The 25,147-nt window shown below is 39.9% G+C and overlaps 1 protein-coding gene across 3 annotated transcripts in view; it reads right to left on the bottom strand.

Annotated features, from left to right (window-relative positions):
• Positions 1 to 219: 219 nt before the first annotated feature.
• The window catches only part of LOC136160736 (S-adenosyl-L-methionine-dependent tRNA 4-demethylwyosine synthase TYW1), a 138,935-nt gene continuing 114,007 nt past the window's right edge, over positions 220 to 25,147 (bottom strand). For all 3 annotated transcript variants that reach the window (XM_065924776.1, XM_065924777.1, XM_065924778.1), the window contains 2 exons: positions 20,267 to 20,434; positions 220 to 3,489 (listed from right to left, as the gene is read on the bottom strand). In XM_065924776.1, coding sequence (XP_065780848.1) covers positions 3,268 to 3,489; positions 20,267 to 20,434 — 390 coding nt within the window. In that variant the 3' untranslated portion in view covers positions 220 to 3,267. The remainder of the gene's footprint in view (positions 3,490 to 20,266; positions 20,435 to 25,147) is intronic.

Raw genomic sequence — 25,147 nt, 5'->3', positions numbered from 1 at the left:
TTAATCAAACCCAAGAGAACCTCTGGTTTATACCTGTGCTTCCAGCTGATCAGAAGCACAGGTGACAAAGTGGACTTGTGATTGGCATCTGAAGCTGGGGGGCTGGGCACTTAATCTGTGGGATCTGACGCTACCTCCAGGCAGACAGTGTCAGAATTAAGCTGAAGCTGATACTGGAAAATTGTTTGGTGTAAGGTTTAAAAATCCACACATTGAAACTGGAAACAAAAACATTTTTTTACTGTAATTTTAAAAATTTATTCTTATGGCCATTCTAGAGATTACAATTAGCATCTTAAAACAATTCATTTTGGAAACATACTCAATTTCAACAGTGGGTAATCAAGACTTGCTCCAGTATACCTTGGTTCCCCCCCACACTCCTCTTATGCTATGACTGTCATACAAATTACATCTTTATACACTCTAAGTCCATTAACCCAGTTTTTATAAATATTGCTTTACACAGTTGTCTTATAAAACAGACAGGAGAGTTACAAACAAAAATACACTTATATTGTCTTTTATAAAACTTACATAGGTACTTTCACCAATGCTCTTTCTTCACATGGTTTCAAGTTAGTATACTTTTGTTAAGGCCTGAGGACTCCTCCTTGTAGGCAGGTCTGCTGGTGATGAATTTTTACTTCATGCTTATCTGGAAATGTCTTAATTTCTTCTTTAATTTTGAAGGAAAATCTAGCTAGATATAGAATTTCTGGTAGGAAGTCTTTTCTTCCAGCTTTTTAAAGACATCATCCTACTGTCTTCTGGCCTCTATGCTTTCTGATGAGAAGTAAACTGTTAATTTTCATTGAGGTTCAGTAGTTTCTCTTAACAGATGATTTTCAGCTCATGGTGAAGCTTTGGTTAAATTGTCAAGAGTTCTACAGTTCATGGGCTTCCCAGGTAGTACAGTGGTAAAGAATCCACCTGCCAATGCAGGAAACACAGGTTCAATCCCTGGGTCAGAAAGATTCCCTGCAGAAGGAAATGGCAACCCACTCCAGTATTCTTGCCTGGAAAATCCCATGGACAGAGGGGCCTGGTGGGCTACAGTCCTTGGGGTCACAAAGAGTTGGACATGACTGAGCAAGCATACACGCTACAGTTCACTGGTTTTAGTTTTTTGGCCTGTATTTTCACTGTTTTAGAGGGAGAGTGAGTTCACTGAGGTTCTTACTCTGTCATTTTGGAAGTTGATTTCTTGTTTCATGTTGTTTTAATTATTTTAGACAACATGATTTAATATCTTGCAAAGGGGTTTTCCTTGAATAATGATTTTTCTAGAATTTTGTAACTATTTTTACTGGCTGGTTTTTCAGCTCAAACTCCAACAAGAACTTCCACTGGACATCTAGAATGCTATTTTCTAAGCAGCTTACCTTCTAAGAACATTCAACCTTCCCATCTTTTCTACTCGAATACTGCTCAGCAAACGCTGAATTTTTTTCACACGGATTCTACTGTATTTTTTTTTCCCCTAGGCATTTAAATTTCTCTGCTGTGTCTGTGAACCAGGATTAATATGCCATGCTATTTTTTAAAAATATAAAGCAAACACTTCCTGGATGGCAGGGGGAGAAAAACTGCTCATTTATGTACTTAAAGCTAATGGCATCAGGAGGGTTCATTCAGGAGGTGAGAGGTTTGTTATATGTTTTCCCTTTGAAGCAACAGAATATTTTTGTTCAAATTAAATTGTGAGCAGAACCTCAATGCATGAAAAAATAAAAGCAGAGGTGCCCGGCTGAAAAGGAGGCTGAGGGACCGTCCAAAGTCAAACAGGCCCTGCCACCTGCCCTGCTCCTCACAGCAGCCCCTGAAGTGTTTCCAAGAGCTGTGTGCTCAGCTGACTGTCACAGACAACAGCCAATCTGTGTGCCCCACAGCATGAGCGCTGACCATGTAGCGCTGCTCTACTTCACGGTGATTTTCCATCTCTGCTCAATGACCACTAACACATCCGAGCTTCACTGAGATCTTGCCTCATTGGCCTGGATCACTCCCGTCCCTTGTCTGTCTCAGGAGTTAACACAACATGGGATGTGAGGATGTGGTGGGCTGACGAAGAACATCAGATTTCACCGTATGGCACAACAGAGAGACATGTTTTGACTCTATCACTCAGATATAAATACAGTGCCCGGTTTTCAACTAAATGAGTAGGTAGATTATACCATAATGAACTTCAGCAGAGAATACAGGGAGAATATATGGGTGCGGTGGAGGGGGTGGGTTGGGTCTGATGGGGCTTAGAGACACAGGACTAGAAGCATCTTTAAAATAAGCTCTCAAAAGAAAATGTGTGGTCCAAGTCTTTACAAAAGCTATTTATTAGATTTTTAGGATAAAGGAATTTTTAAAATAACTAATACTGTAAAAAAAATCACTGAGTATTTAGTGATGTTTTCAACTAGAAAAAAAAAATTGAGCCTTAAAAAAACACACGCAGAAAGTAGTGAGGGCACAAGAGTGAAAGAAGACGGAAACCTGCTAGAAGGGTAGTGATGAGTTTACACGCTGACTTTTCAAAGCAAAAGCAAACTGTACTAGTTTCACAGTGTGTGAGACTAACTATCCAGTGACATCACATGACAATTCCCCTTACAGAAGATTTTACTCTACTCCAGCTCACATGCTACCTTCTCTGGCAATCTGTGCGGGAACAATGAAATCTAGTACAGTTTTAGATCTGATTCAATTTCTAAAGGCTTGGAACTAAGCAAAAATTTAAAGAAATCTATGTGGTATCTAAAGTAATTGAGAATGATGACAATTTCAGTTACTTTCAGGAGGCGTTATCATCAGACGTAAGTAAGGGATGGAGATCTCACAGTGAGCAGACACGTGGACCTCAAGGTAGTACAATCAACAGAAGACCAACAGCCCACGATGAGGGAAGAGAAACAGAAATTCACACTGTCCAACACTCCCGTGGATGGCATCCCAGCGAGTCCTCCTGGTTGTAATTCAAAACTAATCATGCTCATGGACTTGCCCGTCAAGATGGTTTTCTTTCAGAAGTAAATTCAGAAAAGGGACTGAATTCTGGAAAGAGACGGTGAGGCCAACCCCCAGGCACTCCAGTGTGGCTACTCTCTCCTGAGCCTTGGGACATGACTTGCATCCCCGTGTTCTTCCTCACACCCTTCTCTATGTGAAATATTATTTGCGTAACCTGTCCTTGGAAAAAATCGCAGTGGAGTCTGAGAACCCTCTGTCGCCATCGGTTCATGTCCTTCGGTATCCTAAATACAGACGATCTCAACATCCAGAAATATCCTTTGATTTGTTCTTTCTCTGATATCTGGTATCCTTGGGATCAAAGCCTCTCTCGTTGGCACCAAATAAGGCCCAGTGAGGTGTTTTGGCCATATAATCCTTTGCGCTGAAAGTTTTTGATCCGCCACTATCTTCATATTCCTGAATAAGCTCCTGGAAGCGGCTGTAATCGATCCATGTCCACCATTCTCTGCCAATCTTAAACTAGCAAGAAAAAAAGGAGTCAGGTCAGAACTGAAAATAGCTGTAAAGACTGTCAAGTAAGTATCGGAACATCAAAAACGAGCCTGATCTTTTCTCCTTATCATGTTAAAGAAAATTCTTTCACGCTCCAGACACGGTTCCATATCAAAGCAGAATGTTCTATAAACCGTTGAAGGGGAGTTTCTTTTTCCTTAGGACCATTGCCATGCTGGGCCTAGAAGACCCAATCACTGAATAAAGAATACATCCCAGAACTGAAAGTCAAGTTTATCTTGAGCAGTATCACTGAAAGAAGATTAATAAAGTTTTTTGGCATCATGTGTAATTCAAATTCCTCTTGTTGCCACTTTTTCCCTTGTATGAATTTTCATGGTTGTTACTAAATTATGCTTGAGTTGTTAGGGAAACTTTCATTGATGACTCCAATTCCGAAACACTACCTTAATGAATCCAACTAGCCTTTTTCACCTAACATGGATACCATAGTTCATTAATGGAAAACCTAGTTAAGAATTTCAATTCAATAAAGAGGAATAATCCAATTTGTACTCTTTTTAAGAAACTGCTTCTCAAAAGTCACTGTAGAATAATGACCACAAATAAAGAAAACAGAGTGTGTTGAGGAGGCTCTGAAGGAAGTAAAAATTGAATTGCGAAGGCTTTTAATTCAAAGCAACCACCTGGCATTTCATCATGTAAATGTATAATACATTGATACCTGATTTATAAACAGACAAATCCTTGTTTTGCCACCTTCTCTTTTAAAAACCTGATTATGAGTCAAGGTAAGTAACAATTTCATGTTCTAGTTGAGAAAAATATTGAAAATATATAGCTTCCTGGATTTAGAATAATAAAACCTGCTGAATTTAAATAACATCTAATATTTTACCCAACAGTTAGGGGCTTTCTAAAGAAAAACAAAAGCCAAACAAATGGAAAACTTTACCTATGAACCATGAGAAATGCTCTTCTACTAAGGCCATTCCTTGAAAAGCTGCCCTAAGAGCTCTATGAATTCTACAACTCAAGATGTAAGATCCATATCTCCCCATCACTTTCCCTCCCAAGGCTGACTGCTCTTGAATGTTCTCTACTGCTAGGAAAGTAATGACTGTTTTCCCTGGGTGCTGAACCCCAAAATGAGCCAAAGGTGCCCCTCCCTTCCCTGGCCTCTTACACCCCAAACACGGTCAGGCCTCATTGATTCTTCCTTCGCTGCATTTCCACAGCCACATCCTGGCACTGCCCTAAGGCAGGTCCTCGCTTCTAGGACTCGGCAGCAGTCTGCCAACTGATTGATTGTCTGAGTCCAGTTTTGGCTGCTGCCAGCTTCTGCAGACTGTCTGAGATGACTATGTTTACAGCAGAATGGAGCCCTGCTACCTAGGACATAAGGTCTAAATATCTAATCTCCACTGGAAGCTGTTCAATGAGCTACCTACCCCCTCATGTGACCCCCATGCTGTTCTGTCTGTCTAATTAACGCCGACTTAAGACTCAAGCTGGCTTCCCTGGTGGCTCAGCAGTAAAGAATCTGCCTGCAATGCAGGAGATTCGGGTTCAACCCCTGGGTTGGGAAGATCCCCTGTAGAAGGAAATGGCAACCCACTCCAGTAATCCTGCCTGGGAAATCCCATGGACAGAGGAGCCTGGTGGGCTACAGTCCATGGAGTCTCACAAGTTAGATATGACTTAGTGCCTAAACAACCAAGTCTCTTCATAAATGTCCTTTGCTCTGCGAAGTCCTCCTGAATCCCTTTGGATGACCATGACAGTCCTCTGCCACAGAACCTCACCGTACCCTGAACTCGTCCAACAAGAGCACATTAGACTGGCCTTTGTAGTCACCCCACCCATCCTCACCCTCCCAAGACTACTGGTTTCATGAATATATCTAACTTATTCTCCTCTGCCCTGTATCTTTCCCTTCTGGGGTTCAGATCTCTAGGTCAGAATTCTGAACCCTCAGAGTCCACAATCCTGGTCCTCCTTTTCCTTCAAATTCTAACAGTAATCACCTGTCATGGATATTTTAAGAGCATCTAAAAGACTATCTTAGATTAGAGCAACAGATTTTAAATCTTTTGCCACAACCTACAGTAAGAAATACATTTTATATCTTGATCTAGTACACAGAGTCACACATACATACTCTGGAAATACAACTTTCACAAAACCATAGGCAATGTATTTCATTTAAAAAACTGCCAGCTGCAACCTACTGCACTGATTTCCTAACTCTTATTACAGTTTGAAGATATGGTCTCTTCTAACTATAAAACTTTACCAGGTCTTAAAAAGAAAGAAATTAGTTGCAAGGATATGACAATTATAATCTAACATCTGACAACTGACAACTCTTCTTACATTGCCAATGTCTAAGAAAACAAACTAGAAGATCAAGTAAATGTAACAAAAGGTTGAGTGTATTAGTTTGCCTGGCTGTGTAACAAAATAACACAGACTGGGTGTCCTAAATCATAAATATTTATTTCCTCATAGTTCTGGATGCTAGAATTCTAAGGTGAAAGTTCCAGCAGATAGCCCCCTTCTCACTAAGGTTCCACATGCCATCTTCTCCACTAAGGTTTCATGGGAGGGAGTTGGGGTGGGAGTGCTCTGGTGCCTCCACTAATAAAGACACCAACCCACCAGATCAGGGACTCACCCTTATGACCTCATTTAACCTTCACTGCTTCCTTAGAGACTCCATCTCAAATAAGGCCATACTTAGGACTTCAACACAGGAATTTTCAAGGGACATAAACCTTCAGTCTATAACCGTAGGTCACTCTTAAATTAACATTGAGCCATAAGAGTCCTAAGACAAAATTTCATGACACATACCCCTTCTCAAAACAATCTGAGAATAATCACATTGAATAATAGCTCAGACAAAGTCAAAGTGTTCCATGCAAAAGGCAGAAGCTAAAAGGGCAAATTTTAGTATGACTGGCACACAAATAAAGCCGAAAGTCAGAGCTGCCTAAATAGAGGAATGAAACCTCAAATCACAAAATTTAAGGTTAAGTATGCAGGGACATGAGGTCACATAGTTTCAAGAGTTCTTCAACTCCAACAGTAAGGGAAGAGGCAAATCTATGCAGAATTACAAATAAACTCACCTCAAAATTCGCATACAGAGAACAAAGTACAATGATACAAAAATAAGAATCACACATACCACTTTCATTTTCACACTTCTTCAGAAGGGCTTTTATGTGATTTCAGTATCAATTATTTTCTAGTTGGCTCCTCCAAACATACAGTGATACTCAGGAACCAAACAACTAGAAAAGCACTGCTTGAAGGATGGAAGGGGGCTCTGCCAGAGGAGCAGAGGGAGTCCAGGGTAGTTAGAGTGAGAAGTGATTTTGCAACACACACCAAAGGGTGCTACATCAATGCTTTCTGAATTTCCCAGAGTTACGAGTTCTGTTTTCACCTGTTGTAGCTACAAATGCATTGTCTGTTCTCTGGGTAAGAGGAAGCCAAGATCCCAAAGACAGGCTTCAAAGTGACCTGACTTGCCTGCCACAGTGAGATGCTGGGCCATCTTCCTCAGAGCTTACCGGTGAGAAGCAGCACTTCCATGGCACAGCTGCCTGGAGGTAAAACTACAATGTAACTGATTTCTAGATCTATCCAAGGGCAATTAGAACATTTTTATCTGGAAACTCAGTTTCTGGAGTTTTCATCTCAATCCCCCATTCTGCTGGAGTAGCACTAAGTCCTCTAGGTAGTGTCACCAAATTGCCAATTTTCTCTGACATTCTTCTGAAAGTAATTACCCGGAACACTCAGGGCCTCTTGATAAGAATGAGTTCCACATGTAACACAGAGGAGGAAATATTCAGTCAGTAGGTTTTGTTAGGAAAACACTGCACTAAACCCTAATGGAGACATACGGTTCCCTTCTTATTCCAAGAGGGGAAGGTGTGGGAGGTGACAGCTCTTCATCCCCTCCCTTTACAGACTGCAAGCTTATAATACATCCAAGAGGGAGGCCTCTGTGATCAGTGCTTAATTACTTACAGGGCCTCAGATTCGGCAAAATCTTTTTCAGTGATGATGATCTGGAAGGAGATGGTGCCTGATGAGTGGGGGATAGGAATCCACACCTTGTTTCCCAGGGACCCTTCCGTTTCCCCACCCTCGTTCTGACTGCTCTGTGGCATTTGAGAGACAGCATAATATAGTGGTCCAAAGTAGGCTTTGTGGGACTTCTCAGATGGTCCAGTGGTTAAGAATCCACCTTCGAGTGCAGAGGATGGGGGTTCAATCCCTGATCGTGGTAAGATCTCACATGCCATGGGTCAACTAAGCCTGCATGATACAATTCTGAGCCCATGCGCCATAACTGGGGAGCCTGTGTGCAACAATGAAGATCACTCCTGATGCAACCAGGACCTGACGCAGCCAAAAACAAATAATTTTTTTAAAAAGTAGGCTTTGTATTTTGAAAGATATGGAATTGAATTCTAACTGCGCCCTATTTGTGCTTGGCCAAGATTTGTACTTTCTTAGCCTGAGATTCTTCCTTTGGAATATGAGGAAAAATAGCATGACTCATAAGATTTTTGTAAGGATTCAATGAATTAATGCATGCATAGTGTAATCAAAGTGACCTTAATAAATGTTACTGGTTGTTGAGTTTATTAGCAGATACTAAGGAATGACACCAGACAGCTCACTGATGGTGAAAGATGCTACAAGGTAATGGAAAGATTATGCTGGAAGACAACAAAATGACACTTTTAAAGTGCTGAAAGGAAATACCTCATACAAGGGCAAAATGAAATAAAGATGTTTCAGAGGGAAAAAAGACTAAGTTTACCACTTATGTCATCAAGGAAACCGCACCCAGGAGTAAAAATTAGGCTGCAAATAGGATTTACATGGATTCATCAATATATGCATTAACTGCAGGAAAGAGTACTAGTAACTCCTTGTATTATGTTGAAGGGGTGCAGCAATGTCAATTAATTTCAGAATTAAACTAAGTATAAACTTTTAAAACATAAGAGGGATTCAGGGAAGATGGTGGCATAGGAAGCATTAAGAATACTTCTCTCAACCCAGACAAAAATTAAACTGGTAGAATCCTGTCTGACATAACTATTTAGGAACTCTGAAGTCTATTGAAAGTTTGTAACTTTGAGGGGAAACTTTGGATTGTAAATTGCAGCTAATTTCAGTCAATTTCAGTTTAGACAGGCCCCCCTCACCCATAGCAGGCAGCTGTGAACAAGTTACTGTAGCAGCCTGCATGCAACCTGTGGGAGACAGAATGGGCATTGAGGACTGATGTGTCTTTCAAAGATACTCCAGTGTCTTTCAAACACTGGATATCAGTCTTCTGACCATTAACTGCTGCTTCTGATCAGAGGTGTAAATGGATTAAACTCTCCAATCAAAAATCAAGAGATTGGAGAAATGGATTAAAAAAACCCATAACTCAACTATATGCTGTTTACAAGAGCTTTACTTTATATCCAATGACACAAATAGGCTGGAAGGCAAAGGATGAAAAATGCTATTCCATGCCAACAGTAACCAAAAGGAAGTAGAGGTGGCTATACTAATATCACACAAAATAGATCAAATCAAAATGGCTACAGGAGACAAAGACATTATATATCAGTAAAAGGTTCAATATAGCAAGACAATGTAACAATTACAAACATTTATGTACCTAATCACAGATCATCAAAATATATGAAGCAGATATTGGCAGAATTAAAGGGAGGAATAGACAGTTCTACAGTAATAGTTGGGGACTTTAATATCTCATACTCAATAGTGTACAGAACAACCAAACAAATGATAACTACAGAAACAAAGGACTTGGACTTCCCTGGTAATATGACGATTAAGAATCCACCTGCCCATGCAGGGGACGTAGGTTCAATCCCTGGTCTAGGAAGATTCCACAAGTTGCTGCAAGGCAACTAGGTCTGTGCCCCACAACTACTGAGCCCATGCTACCCAAGAGAAGCCACCGCAACGAGAGGCCTGTGCACTGCAACCAGAGAGTAGACACTGCTCACCACAACTAGAGAAAGCCCACATGCCACAACAAAGACCCAGCACAGCTAAAAATAAATATAATTAATTTTTTAAAAAAGAATTTGATCAACACAATAAATCAATTAGATCAATAGGCAGACATATATAAAAGTACTAGACAGAGCAATTAGGCAAGAAAAAGGAAAAAATGTATCCCAACAAGAAATGAAGAAGTAAAATTATCTCTTCAGAGATGATACAATTTTATACATAGGCAAGGCTTCTCTTGAGAATTTGGCACTTGAGATGGAATCAAGTCGCGTTGGCTTGATTCAATCAAGTTAGCTTGAGCTAAATGGGGCCACAGTAGCCATAACAAGTGGTTTTGAAAATGAAGACGCAAAAGAAGAGAGAGGAAGGGAGGAAGGGAATAATGCCCTTTGTTATCTTCTAGAAATTTCACAGTGTTATATTTTATGTTTAGGTCTAAGGTATGTTTGAAAGTTGTAAGACCATCTCAAAAGACACAGAAAAAACCATCTGATAAAATCCAACGTTCATTCATGAAAAAAACTCTTAGCAAATTAGGAAGAGAAGAAACATATTTCAACATAATAAAGGCCATACCAGGCAAGCCTATATTCAATGGCAAAAGGCAGAAAGCGCTTCTGCTAAGATCAGGAACAAAACAAGGATGCTTATTCTCACCACTCTACTCAGTACAGAACCAGAAGTCCTAGGCAGAGCAATCAGGCAAGAAAAAAATAAAAGGTGTCAAAATTGGAAAGGAGGAAGTAAAATTGTCTCTATTTGCTGATCACGTGAACCATAAAAGAAAAACTGATAAGCTGGACTTTATTAAAGTGAGAAACATTTGTTCTGAGAAAGGTACAGTTATGAGAATGAAGAGTCAAGTCATGTAGACTGGGAGAAAATATTTGCAAAACATATCTGATAAATGACTTATATTCAAAATGCATTTTAAAAACTCTTAAAATTCAACAATAACAAAACAACTAGCCAAATTTAAAAATGGGCAAAAGATCTGACCACCTATCCAAAGATATACAGATGATAAACAAGCATAAGAAAAGATGTTCAATCACATTTTCATGATAATATGTGCTTTTCAAAACCTATAGGACTTTACAGCATAAATACTGAATCTTAAAGTATGTGGTTTAAGTTTAAAAAATCATTTAGGAGGTCAGGGGAAACCAGGAAGAGGTACAGACTGTGACAAGAGCATCTAACTAAATTACAAATTAGTGAAACAACTTCAGTGAAGGGAAGGGAGTGGAAAGGGTACTGACCTAAGTAATTCTGAAAATAAGTGGAGCCTGTAAGACTAAAGGCAAAAGAAACTACATACAAACATTGTATGCTAGGGTTAAAAATTTTGTTACTGCCATATACGTCTACTGAAATTGAACAATTAAGTAAATAGCTGACTGATAATAGGGGCTAGCACTAGATTCTCACTCTTGGAGGTGTGAATTTACAAATATGCAGGAAGAGGACACCAGAATGAGTTATATGGTAATAAGAGTTTGAGACAACAGTACATTCAGCTGAATACAGACACAAAAGGTACATATAGAAATAGTTTCCTACATGTGTATATACAAAAGTTAGTGTATACATATATACACATATATATTTCCTTGCTCTGTCATCTAAGAGGGCCTAAAACAAACAACATTCCAAACAATGAGCAAACCTTCACCTTCTGATTTCTAGCACCTCTCTCCAAGAAAAGAAGCCACAGCTCCTGAGAAAAATGGCTGACTCTGGGACTGAGGCAGCAAATACATAAGATGAGCCTGGAGTTTCCTGAAGCACCAGAAAGGAAAGTGATCAAAATGAACAAAAACTCCCTCCCCACCCCACCACCCCTCACACCCCACCCCCCCAAACACACACATTAATGGGGATAAAAGAAACATTGGAACCAACTAAAAGAACTATGAGTTGCCAAAGCTAGAACAAGGTGGGCAAAAGTAATTAAGCTGAATTGGATAACAACCCAAAGTTATAAAATAAGTACCCACGAGTCTACAGTGACATAAAAATCACTGATCGAATAAATTAATAAATAGGAAGAAAAGACACACCTATGTAGAAGAATTCAAAATAATTTGTGCACATATTTAACTTTCACTCCTTTGATACAGGCTGAACATAGGCTTCCTTCCAAAGGAGAGAGGGGAAAGAATAGTTTTCCTATAGAAAAGGAGAAGGAAGAGTAATTTTACAGTGGAGAAACCTCACAAACACTACCACAGCTTGTGGATCAAGGTCAAAATCAAGGGAGCTTGACATGATGTGATAAAAATGGCACTTTACTTCTGTGATCTTCCTCCTAAAAACCTACAATGCAAGTCTTATGAGAAAAACACTGGACACATTTCAGTAGTGGTGCATCCTGCAAAATACTCATAAGTACTCCTCAAAGTTGCCAAGGTCATCAAATTAAAGAAAGTCTGAGAAACTGCCATAGCCAAGGGGTATATAAAGAAACATGACAACTAAATGTAATGTGTTATCCTGGATGGGATCCTAGGACAGAAGCACATTCAGTAAAATCTAAGAAAATCTAAACTATGGACTTCAGTTAATAACGATGTGTCAGTATTAGTTCACTGATTGTAATACATGTGTTCTATACCAATACAAGATGTTAATAATAGGCAAATTCAGGGTATATAATAGCTCTCTGTGCTATCTTCTCAATTTTTCTGTAAATTTCGAACTACTAAAATATAAAGCCTGTTCTTTAAAACAATTAAGAATTAGTTTTAAAGCAAAGCTATGTAGATTCTGCAAGCTGTGCATACAACCCACCACTTGGTTTTCATAGGCAGTGATCCACTCTAATGGGGTATTGCCAATATGCTGAAAGAACTTCACAGTTTCTGAACTAAAATGATCAAAGTGTATTGGACTCATTACGGTCTTACTAGTTTGCAGACTGACAGGATCATGGGTACATTTAAGTTGTGAGGCTGGAAACCCAGAAACATAGGGCTGACTGTGCCTCCTTATTCCAGCTGAGCCCTCCTGACCCTTCCAGAGCACACAGCCAGGTTGACCCTCCTCCTGCCAATGATCTCCTGCGGGAAATTACAGTCCTCTCGGTGTCTCTCCAGCTCAACCCTGGAACCAGCATATGCTGACGTACTGATCTTAATGTGAGTCTTCTTTATCTTTCCTTTGTTCAAAGTCAGAGACATTCACTCAACTTTATGAAGCACCCACCTACTCTTCCACCTAGTTTAAGAAGCAACTTCTTATCAATAGCAGAAACTCCTTTATGTTTAGCCTAAACATTGCTTCTAAATGATAAAACTGTTCTATAAAGATATTAGAAAACAATCATCCATTTAAAAAAATTCCACTAGTAGAATTAAAAAAAAAAAAAAAATGCTTTGCATGTAGTGGAACATATGGCAGTGACAAGATCACTGCACTGCAAATGACCACAGAGTATTCTGGGAATGGGCAGGGTACAAATTATAATAGACTCTCTAGAGGCTATTTCATGTTGTGAAAATCTTACAAATTTAATGCAGGATCTTGAAAGGTCATCTATTTACAGTCAACCAGTGCTTGGGATCACTCTAGATTTTTTTCTTCTTTTTTTTTTAAAGATTCACCTTATATTTTGATCTTTCCTGGCTCAGAGAGAATTTCAAATTTTTGAAATTGGTAAAGAAAGAAATGCTGCACTTTCTGGCAATGTTCATATTTTTACTAGCCAACTTTACTAGAATCAGAAAAGTACAGTCAAGTAGGCAGGAGAGACTTTCAAAAATACAGGAGGGCATCAATTTCCTGCTGCAGGAAAAAAAATAATGGTAAATGGAAAACAACTGGTTTTAACAACTAGCAGGTTACTGATGACCTATAAAATAGCAAACTCGGTAGAATAAATACTCATTGAATGACTGAGTCAGTATATAAATGATAAGGAAGAAGGGAAATAGGTACTAAAATTAGCAAGGAAGATGGGACAGGATCTCTGATTTCAGAAGGCAAGATGATGAATAAGGAGAGAAAATGAAGGTAAAGAGTTTGCTAATTCACTAAACAAACACTAAGAACCTAAGTACTCTAGGAAGTGCTGGGAATGACAGTCCTTGTGTTCAGGAACCGTGGCTTCTTACAGAAAACAGCATTATAGATGGGCACACAGCTCTGAAAGAAGTGGTCCCCAAGGAGGTTTGTTTTATAGTTTTAAGAGCAGAAGTTCACCAAGTGAAGTGAGATAAGGAGAGGAGGGGTCTAGCAGTAGAGAAACCTTAGTTGGGCAAACAGATAAGAGGAAGGAAATAATATGGCAGTGCCTTGTCAAGGCCCCAGGAGTAGGCATGAAATGAAGCTGAAAGGACTTGATTGTAAAGGCCATTAAAATCAAATAAATGTTTAGGCTTTTCTCCTGCACACTCTGTAAGATGTCATGCGTTTCAAAACTACAGCAGAGAAATAATAAACTGGGAGCTGGCAGCATAAACAATGAGGATGTTGAATTGTCAGTGCCCACTCTAAATTATCTGTAGACTAAATGATTTGTTTTGTGGATTTTGTTTTTTTTTTTTTTTTTTCATTTCTTTCCTTTGTTTGTCTTTTGGTTATAACTCTGCTTTTAGTACCCTCAAAAAGGCATTCATCTGTAAATTGCTAGCCTAGTTATTAAATGGGATTTGATGGGATCTGATTAAGATTAGAAAAAGATCTTTCCATACAAGTTTCAGAAAAAAATCTTCCAGTAACACAACAGACACAGCTGTGCAACCACACTGGGTGACACTTTAAAGATAAGAAAAGAAAATGAGTTTACATGGAAATAATCTAATAACAAATAGTGCCAGGTATACTGGTATTACTATTCACTGGGGAGATAGTAAAATAAAAAGTATAAATGTCAAAACTGTGTAGTCATAAGACTTCTGGTTCCAGATGAGAACTGTATTTCTGTAGCTAGAACCCCAAGATATTATATATAAAACAAATATAAGAAGACGCTGAAAGGTGGAGATAAGAAGGCAGATTGGCTAGGGTTATAAAATTAATCTTATTTCTATAGAATTCAATCAACATGTGCAACTGAAATTAAAAACATAATACCATTTATAATTGCTAAAACAGAAAAATACTTAGGTATAAATCTAGGGCTTCCCTGATAGCTCATTTGGCAAAGAATTCACCTGCAGTGCAGCAGACTCCAGTTTGATTCCTGGGTCAGGAAGATCTGCTGGAGAAGGAATATACTACCCACTCCAGTATTCTTGGGCTTCCCTTGTGGTTCAGCTGGTAAAGAATCCGCCTGCAATGTGGAGAACCTGGGTTCGATCCCTGGGTTGGGAAGATCCCTTGGAAAAGGAAAAGGCTACCCACTCCAGTATTCTAGACTGGAGAATTCCATGGACTGTATAGTCCATGGGGTTGCAAAGAGTCAGACAGGACTGAGCAACTTTCACTTTCTTTACATAAATCTAACAAAGTACAGGACTTACATGCTAAAAACTATAAAATGATTTTTAACAAAATCAAAGGTCTATATTTAGAGACATATCATGTTCATGAGGTCAATAACTAAGATCCAATGAGATCATGACAAACCCGTTAGAACAGCTAACCTAAAAAATGACAATACTAGGTGCTGGGTAGAATGCAAAAAATCTGGATTTTTCATGCACAGCTGGCAGAAATGGAAAACAGCATTTTGTTGTTGTTTAGTTACTAAATTGTGTCCGAATCTTATGATTTCATGGACTGTAGCCTGCCAGGCTCCTCTGCCCACAGGATTTCCCAGGCAAGAGTACTGGAGTGGGTTGTCATTTCCTTCTCCAGGGCATATTCCCAACCCAGGGATCAAACCTGCATCTCCTGCTTAGCAGATGGATTCTTTACCACTAAGCCACTTGGGAAACTTGTAAAATAACATACAGTCAGTCCATAAAATAGTTTGACTTTTTTTTTTTTAAGAAAACCTACAACATACACTAACTATAGAAATTACATTCCTGTGCATTTAGCCCTGAGAAACAAAAACTTATGTCTACACAAAAACCTGTACAAGAATGTTCAAAGCAGCTGAAACAGCCCAAAACAGGGAAAAACCGTTAACAGTTAAATAGTTAAACAAACCATAGTACATGATCCTTACCATGGAATGTTACTCAGCAATAAAAAGGAATAAACTACTAACATGTGCATTGAGTCACATGGAACTCAAGGGTATTATGATAAGTGAAAAATGTTGATCTCAAAAAGTCACATTTTCATGATTTTATTTTTATGTGATTCCCAAGATCATAAAATTATAAAGATAGAAAACAGGTTAGTGGTTGACAGGGCTTATAGGTAGTTGGGGATGGAGGGTAGGTTGGACTCTAAAGGGGTATAAGGATCTTTGTGGCAACAGACTAGTTTTGTAACTTGATGGTGGTGGTGATTAGGTGAATCTACATGTGATAAAATGGCAAATGAATTTGTCTTGAAAACAACACAAATGAAGGTGTTGAAAACTGGTGAAATCAGAATAAGGTTTGCTGATTGCATTCATGTCTATTTCCTGGTTGGCTGTTGTCTGTTTCCTGGCTGTGACAATGTCCTTTAGTCATGAAAGATATTTATATTGCTGGGGTAAAGCAGGTAACAGGTACAAGAGAGTTTCTGGACTATTTTTGCAGTTTTCCATGAATCTGTAATCATTTCAAAATAAAAGGACATGATATTCCAATCTCTTCTCTGGCTGTCTTCTGGTGTTACAGTAAAACAAGAGCAATGCAACTGCAGCTCATCCTCCCGTTCTGAAGCCCTAGGGTTACAAACGGAAACGGAGCACTCTCCTGAGAAAATAGGGAGTGATAAACAGTTGTTGATGATTCTGACCTTTCTGGCTTCAAGTGACCCTTCCCAGCTTGTAAGTCAAAAGAAAGAGCCACTCCAACAAGAGTGAGAAGTGACTACTTCATAAGGGGTTATATTTTCATCTCTTACACTAGGCACTACTCTAAGAACAGAGACTAGGAAGTGACTGGAAAACTATGAGGTCTGCACACTTCAATACCAACAATGTAAAAGAAAAGAAGCACCAATACATAAATAGATAGTGGGGAACAATCTAAATGAGATTTCTATTTCCCTTTGGATGAGTGTCTCTGTTGTTTCCTTAGAGGGGTGGCTTGCAAAACGTGAGTGCAGTATACTCACCGGAATATTTTAAACTCTGGAGGGAAGAGCAGGGATACTGAATATCTGCTGGGTACCATGTCAACTAGTAGCTTGAGAGAGTTCAGTTTCAACATTAGGTTATGCTACGTTTCTTTCAATTATGTCTTAATAGATGGAACTGCTGGTTCTTTCTTTCAACCTATGGTTCTTGTGGAGAAGTTACTGAGGCACTAGGGAACTGTGAACGAGAAAGTGAGAGCGCTCTGTGCTGGGGTACGGACACCTCAGGGTGAGCATACTGGAGTTCTCACCTTGACCACCTCACTCACTGACGTGCTTCCTAAGCACAACTTGTTGACTCCATCATCTGACATCTATATTCTACTGGAACTGCTTGCTGATACTGCAGTGAACTTATCCACTCCCTACCCGAGGTCCCTGAACAAACCAACAAAAAGCAATATGCAAACAGCACGACCTCAGTGAAGCTCAGTCACTATCACCCACATACCCAAGTCAGAAACCAGGGAGTCACGTTTGACTCCACAGACTCTGTAATGTAATAGCCCTCATTCAGTACTTCCCCAAGACCACCTCCTCCCCACTCTTCCCCTTCACACCAATCTGTTTCAGACCCTCAGCATTTAGCCCTCAGATTGCTGGACTTTCCCAACCCGTTTTAACTGGTTTCTCTGTCTTGCTATTCATCCTTTATAATGTTGCTAGAGAAACTTTTCTGCAATTCCAATCTGATTGTGTCACTCCCCTACTTAAAACTCTTTGATGCCTGCCCACACCATACGGAAAAAAGCACATTTAGGATATCATTCAATGCCATCAGTGATCTTGCCCCTGCCAAATCAACCCTGCTCCTTTTAGCCCTTCTCTTGATCTCCTGCCCCACCAAACTACTTTGGAGTTGTTCCAAGGTGCCAGGGCTCCACACTTCCTCATGGGCCACATCTTGGCCATCATTTAAGACCCAAGCAAACAGCAACTCCTCTGTGAAATCTCTCCTGATAGTACCATAGTCCCAAGTATGCTCTCCTTTGGGCTCCATTCTAATCTTTCATCATTGATCTAAAATAATTTGCGGGCATTTATTTGTTTAGATGTTTGTCTTTTTTGGTAGACCATTCTCAAAGGCAGGGATCTTTTTTTTAAACTCATCTTTATGTCAACACAGTGCCTGACACATCTGGATATTCAACACACATTAAAGAAAATAATGAAGGTCAATCTCAGATTCTCTCTTCTGTCTGGCGTGTACTTTCTACCTATGTCTGTTGTTACATTTATCACACTAGATTTCAGTAATTTGCTTGGCCATCTTCTGAGGGCTCCCTGTGGATAGGTGCAGGCCAATAAAAGCATCAGTAACAACTATTATTTACGAACTGCTGATTTTATTTTAGGTTCCCTCCTGAGTACTTCAAATATATTAACTTTAATCTTAACAATAACATCTAAAGTCAGTATTATTAGTGTCAGTTTCAAGATGAAGTTTAGAGAGGCTTAATTGAATGGAGGAGAGAAGAAAACAATCAGGCAATATAGGACAGCAGTTCAAAATAATTATGTACAGAATGCATGTTAATAGTAATCTTTAGTACATCCACTAAAAGAATAGAAAAAGTATACAATTCCCAGCCTACCTGGAGCAAAACTAAGACCTACTATGGCTGAGAAAAGGAAAAAGTGCAGAAAGGAAAGGAAAGAGGGGTTCCAGAAGAAGCTGGAGAGGCAGACAGAGACTGATCGCTCAGGATGCTGGGGGCCACATTACACGATCTTAATTTTCATACTAAAAGCAATGGGAGGTCAATCAAAGGCAGTAAGAGATCTACGCTCTACAAAGACTTCTTTGGCTATGGTGTGAAGACCAGACTTAAGGAAGGAAGAGAGAACTTTGCCACCATTGTCAGGACTATTTCAAGGGCACTGCCCCTCTAATCAAGTAATTTTTTTAAAGGTACTATCTTACCAGAAATGGAAACAGTGATTAAAAAGCTAGAAAATAAAATCTGGTTTTTGGCTTTAATTTTTTAAGATTTACTTTGTAAGTTAACTGTCTTTGCAGCTACTTTAATGAACATTTCAAATACTAGGCGGCTTTTATTTCTTTGTTCCCTGATACTCCCAGAACACATTCTTCTGTCTAAATATTTAAGTTTGACAGATCATTAGGTCAGATACAGATAATTTCACTGCGACTAAGACATGAGGGCCTTTTAACCTCCTGTTTGTTTGAGCCTAGATCAAGTGACATTTTAATTGAGCATTTCTAATATTATTAAATATCATTAACCTATGAAGCTGTTCTGGAAGCCACTTAGGTTGTAGGGAGGAAAAAGTGAGACTCATGTTCGAATTAATGAAGCCTGACTTGACTCGCATAAAAAACATTTTTATAAGAAAAGGTAAGCCCATTCTTTAACCTTTTTGGTATTAATTTATCCTTACTGTGATATAATTCACAAACCATAAAATTCAACTTTTAAAGTACACAATTCGGTGGGTTTTCACACAGCCACAAAGTTGTGCAAATAACACTACTATGCAATTTCAGAATATTTTCATAACCCAAAAATAAATCCCACACCTATTAGCAGTTACTTTCCGACCTGCTCTTCCCCCAGCCCCCATCAACCACTAAACCACGTTCTGACTCTAAGGATTGATCTGTCTGGACATTTCATATAAACAGAATCATATATCATGTGGCCTTTTGTGTCCATTTTGCATCTAGAATAATGTTTTCAAGGTTTAACAATGTCCACTTTTTTTAAAAAAGGAGAGTATGAACAGAAAACTAAGCAGAGAAGTAAAATGAGCCTCTATGTATCCATCATTAGCCTCAAAAGCCCTCAGCCCATCAACACACCCACATACTTCTCACCTAATACCATTTTGAATCAAACCCAAGACACTATATTATTTCTGTATAAATATTTCAGTAAGGGCATATCAGTATGATTGCTACGCTACTCTAACACTGGACTTCTGATTGGGTATTTTTTTCTTTTTAAGAGCCTACCTCTAACAAAAACTGAATTTTTCCTTTGCTAGGCATTATTTACTTTAAAAAATACATTAAATTTAGGTACTTTTTCTGTGTACTAAAAACACTAAAGAGGAAAAAGGAAAACCAAAGTCCCAGAAACATTTCTGCAGAGGCCGGGATTCAAAGTGATCTAAAATTTGATAAACACCTCAATATTTCTTCTGACAGTCAAAAACCGTCATATGAGAGTTGTTTACTATTTTAGCTTTCCCTTGTCATTCTGGGTAAAGGACTAGAGGTTATTACAAGGGTGTTTTGTTTTGTATCTCAGGATGCGCCAGTTACAAGCCAGAAGGCACTTCAAGTGCCTGAGTGAGGGCTGAAAATGAAGCAATCTCACACAGAAAAGAGGGTTTATGAGTCCAACAGACAGAATTCGGGGTTTTCTTAAAGTTCATTATAGGAAAGGTAGCAAACAAGTAGAATTTCACTATAATAAGGTGAGGGGAAAAATAAAGAGAAAAGAGAAGGGAGCAAGAAGGACAAGGGTGATGGAAGAACGCATACCTGAGGTGTTCTTACCTTCTTGTGAGCTATTAGAAGACAGTTGGAATGCTCGTGTTCACAAGCGATTTCATAGTCAGGGATCAGATCCACCAACTCACAGACAAAGCGCACCACCTCCTCATGCCAGGGCACGTTGGCCATGGTAAGACTGCTCGCTGAACTCTCTCCACAGTAGGTAACACCCTGTGGAAACAGAGACAGTTATGGGCCTATTCAGATGTCACAGATTAAGAGCTTCAGACCCAGACACGCTTCTAGAGGTCATCCAACAAACCAATCCAGGGCTTCCCTGGTGGCTCAGACGGTAAAGAATCTGCCTGCAATGCAGGAGACCCGGGTTCAATCCCTGGGTTGGGGAGATCCCTTGGAGAAGGGAATGTCTACCCACTCCAGCATTCTTGCGTGGAGAATTCCATGGACAGAGGAGCTTGGCGGGCTACAGTTCATGGGGTCATAAAGAAACCGGACATGACTGAGCAACTAATACACTTTCAAACCAATCCAAGCCAATCCAATCCATATTTTAAAGTGAAGAAAAATACAAAGATGATAAAATTGGCTTAGAAGCTCATACAAGTAGCAGGTGACAAAGATAGCATGGGGGCTCCCAGGCCAAGGTTCTCTGCACTCCGATGAAGCTGGGGGCGTGGGTACCTGTACTTTCTGCTACATCGCCATCTGCACAGTCTACTCACGATGATACTTTTCACCCGATAGTGTGCCTTTCCAATCAGATTCACTCATGCAGTATAAGAGACTGACTGTCATGGGACTATAATAGTGAGGGCATAGCTGACACCCACAAAAATTCAATGAATAATTCACTGACTGGGGAAATAAAATGAGCTCCCATTTCTAGTATAGTTTAGATTTGAGGTTGGTAAGAAAGTGAAAGTTGCTCAGTCGTGTCCTACTCTTTGCAACCCCATGGATGATACATTTCATAGAATTCTCCAGGCCAGAATATTGGAGTGGGTAGCCTTTCCCTTCTCCAGGGGATCTTCCCAACCCTGGAATTGAACCCAGGTCTCCCACACTGCAGGCGGATTCTTTACCAGCTGAGCCACAAGAGAAGCCTAGGAATACTGGAGTGGATGGCCTATGCCTTCTCCAGTGGATCTTTCTGAACCAGGACTGGAACCAGGGTCTCCTGCATTACAGGCAGATTCTTTATCAACTGAGCTATCAGGGAAACCTGAGGCTGGTAAACTTTCTGTAAAGGGCCAGATAGGGAATCCTTTCAAATTATTCTCTAAAGAGATCACTTTGTAATATATTTTGTATGTGGATGTGTATTGGGTTGGCCAAAAAGTTCGTTCAAGTTTTTCACATGATGTTATGGGAAAACTCAAACAAACTTTTTGGCCAACCCAATATAAACACTGAATCATGCCAAAATGAAAATTTGTTTGTAGAAATATATATATATATATATATATATACACACACACACACACACAGATACATATATACATGTAGATATATACATGTATCTACTACAGAGATTTTCTCATTCAGTACAAACACATTAAGATAAATTGATTTTTAACTCTTTTGAATTCTACCTGCCAGCCCAAGCATCTAAGACCCAAAAGTTCCATAAATAATTTCTTTGACTGGTAAGTTACATAGTGATAAGCGAGTAATGACTAATTTTCAATAATAAGGAATATCTTAACTTTGTAGGCTCTCTAAATACCTAAGAAATCAAACTTACTTGAAAAAAAGATTTGAATAGTCTAGATATGCTGCTACTAAGTAGAGAATAACTAAAATTTAAAAAGATGCTCTCTCTGAGACACACACATACACAGACTGGAGGGGATAGAAAGACTTTAAACGAAAAGCTCACAATGGGCAAAGCAGAGTGATCGTGACCCTACAGATGGCAGAGCTGGGAGGGGGCCAAAAATGCGGATGAGTTCTGCAAAACCCTCCACTCCAGATGGCTGCTCAAAGACTACTGTACACTACACTGAGATGACCTTAGCTGAACAAAAACTAGAGGCAACCCAGCTTAATTTCAATAAACTAAAGAATCTTCTCTATTAGCCCAATGATTTACAGAATTCATATAAACTGAGCTCGGGTTTTACCTGAATAAAAAAAGCAAACAGTAGTTTAAAAAATCTTTAAGAAAGCGTAGTTGGAAAACTGTACTGAACTTGCCCAAATGTATTAAAAACACACAAAAATGGTTTGTTCATAAGTCAAATTAGCCATAAATATGAACTTTACTTCACTTTAAATACTGTTTATGATGGACGAATTATATGAATAACCAAGATAGTGGCTAATTCAGAGGAATTTGTTTTTAATATTTACCTTAATTCACTGAAGCAGGGGTTTTAGGTAAGATCTTATATTCATGACAATGGCTTTGGAAAATAGTTTAATTGATTTAGTCATGCCGCTAGTGTAGTAGTTATCATGCAAGATTCCTGGGTGATGCAGATTATGCTTTCTACTTGGGCTTCCCTTGAGATTCAGCTGGAAAGGAATTACCTGCAATGCAGGAGACCTTGGTTCGATTCCTGGATCAGGAAGATCCCCTGCAGAAGGGATAGGTTACCCACTTAAGTATTCTTGGGCTTCCCTCGTAGCTCAGCTGGTAAAGATTCTGCCTGCAATGCAGGAAACTTCGGTTCGATCCCTGGGTTAGGAAGATCCCCTAGAGAAGGGAAAGGCTACCCACTCCAGTATTCTGGCCTGGAGAATTTCATAGACTGTATTCCCTATGGGGTCGCAAAGAGTCAGACACGACTGAGCCATTTTCACTTAACACTGATTATTCAGCGATAATAAAGCACAATATGCTAAGGAGGGATTTGGTTTGGAAAGGAAATGAAAGAGTGACTGCCACAGGTCATCACTCGGCCTTCACTAATACTTTCTCTATATGTTCACATTACAGCTTTTAATCAACAAAGTACTTTCTTGTAAAAATTCTCTTCTTAGCCAAACAAAATCCTCAGAGGTGGGCAGTATGGGTTACTTCCTGAGCCAACTACAGAGCCCAAGCCTTCATCGTGACACAGCTGCAACAGGTAGAAACCGACCCCAGTGAACCGGGGCCTTCCCTGGTGGCTCAGAGGGTAAACAATCCACCTGCAATGAGGGAGACCTGGGTTCGATCCCTGGGATGGGAAGACCCCCTGGAGGAGGGCATGGCAACCCACTCCAGTATTCTTGCCTGGAGAATCCCCATGGACAGAGGAGCCTGGGGGGCTACAACACATGGGGTTGCACAGAGTCGGACAGGACTGAGCGACAAAGCACGTACCCAGCAGCGCGCTGGTCTCCAGCAGCTGCCCCTCGGGGGCTCCCCACTCTGCATGGGCTACTTCACATCACGCCACACTCCTGTCCACCGGCGACCCGCCTGGACCTGATTCCTGGTCACACTTGCCCCTGAACTGTCTCAAGATGTTTCATTTTCCCTCATACCACAGCTCTCTGCCGCCTTCCCCTAGCAGCACGACTCCCACCCCATTTATCACCAGCACCATGCTCTTTCCTCACAACTCTGAAAAAACAACGTCCTTGAGGAAACAGATGGGAACAATGTGGCGGCTGAAAGCACTCACTCCAGATATCTGCAGGCTGAGCAGTGACAGGCAGACCCAGAGAAAGTTCCCGAGGAGCAGGACCACTTACATGTCTTCATATTTGTGGTGAAAAGCACCACCCACACCATTCCATTTGGAGAAGGAAACGGTGACCCACTCTAGTATTCTAGCCTGGAGAATCCCAAGGACAGAGAAGCCTGGTGGGCTACAGTTCATGGGGTCGCAGAGAGTCGGACATGACTAAGTGATTCACACACACACACACACACACACACACACACACACCATTACATTACACTGGTGTCTTCTGGAGGGACCACTCTGCTCAAGGAGATGGGGGCCAGCAGGTCTTTTTTATAGGCTGCTTGGAAAGTTCACCTGGGGATTCAAAGTCTATGGGAAGAGCAGTATTTTGGCTCTTGAAATTCTAACTATACTGACTGGGTATCAAAAGGTTCCTGATATTATTCTTTTGTCCTTGATTGTCTGAGGACAGAAGAAATGTCCTCATGTATTGCAGCAATACATGTCACTCTTTTAAAAATGCTTCACCACCCCCCCAACACCAGCCCAAATTTCCCAGCATAGCACCTGAGACCATCTTATTAGACTCAGCATCTAGTCTTTCCCCAGCTAAATTCTCCACCATCTCTTTGCTTTTGGGCCAGGAACCCCCATCCCATCTAATCCCAAATTCATCATGTCTTGTGCATATCTCTTATCACACAACGGGCATAGAGATGTGTCTAAATCCTGAGCTCTCAAAGGGCAGAAACTGTACCTTGTTCTTCTCTGTACCCTCAACCAATCTGTTCTAAGATCAAGTCACAGATTTCTTCCATGACATTAGACTTCATAACTCTTTTCTAATACAAAATTTCCTTCATATGTTTCATGACTTTTCTGCTCTTTAATGGTTATGAACCAACTGAAACCACTGCTCCACTGCTCAGGTACTGCTGCATACTTGAACAACTAACAATTGTAATGAATCTGACCAATATGACCAATATTCCTTACACTGTGTGCAGAAAGAGGGCGAGTTATGCTAAGTCATTTGTTTTGCAAGGTGCATTCTGCAAGGACTGAGCTCTGTCGAAAGTCACAGTGCTAACGGGAAGAAGGTTTTAAATCATTTGACAACAAATAATTACTGCACTTACTCATCTCAAGGTGCAGTGCTAGGCACAGAATACAAAGACACTATTTCATTTACAAAATGGATTGTGCTATGAAAGCTTCTCAATAAGGCAGATGTTTACAACGCCGAACACATTTTCTTAAACAAGTAAGCAAATAACGATGGTTAACTTTCTCAGGCTAGCAA

Source organism: Muntiacus reevesi, chromosome 2 (genome assembly GCF_963930625.1).
Source record: "Muntiacus reevesi chromosome 2, mMunRee1.1, whole genome shotgun sequence".
NCBI classification, from domain to species: Eukaryota; Metazoa; Chordata; class Mammalia; order Artiodactyla; family Cervidae; genus Muntiacus; species Muntiacus reevesi.
Note: the sequence above shows the minus strand (reverse complement) of the source record. Positions and strands in the feature narration are given on the sequence as shown.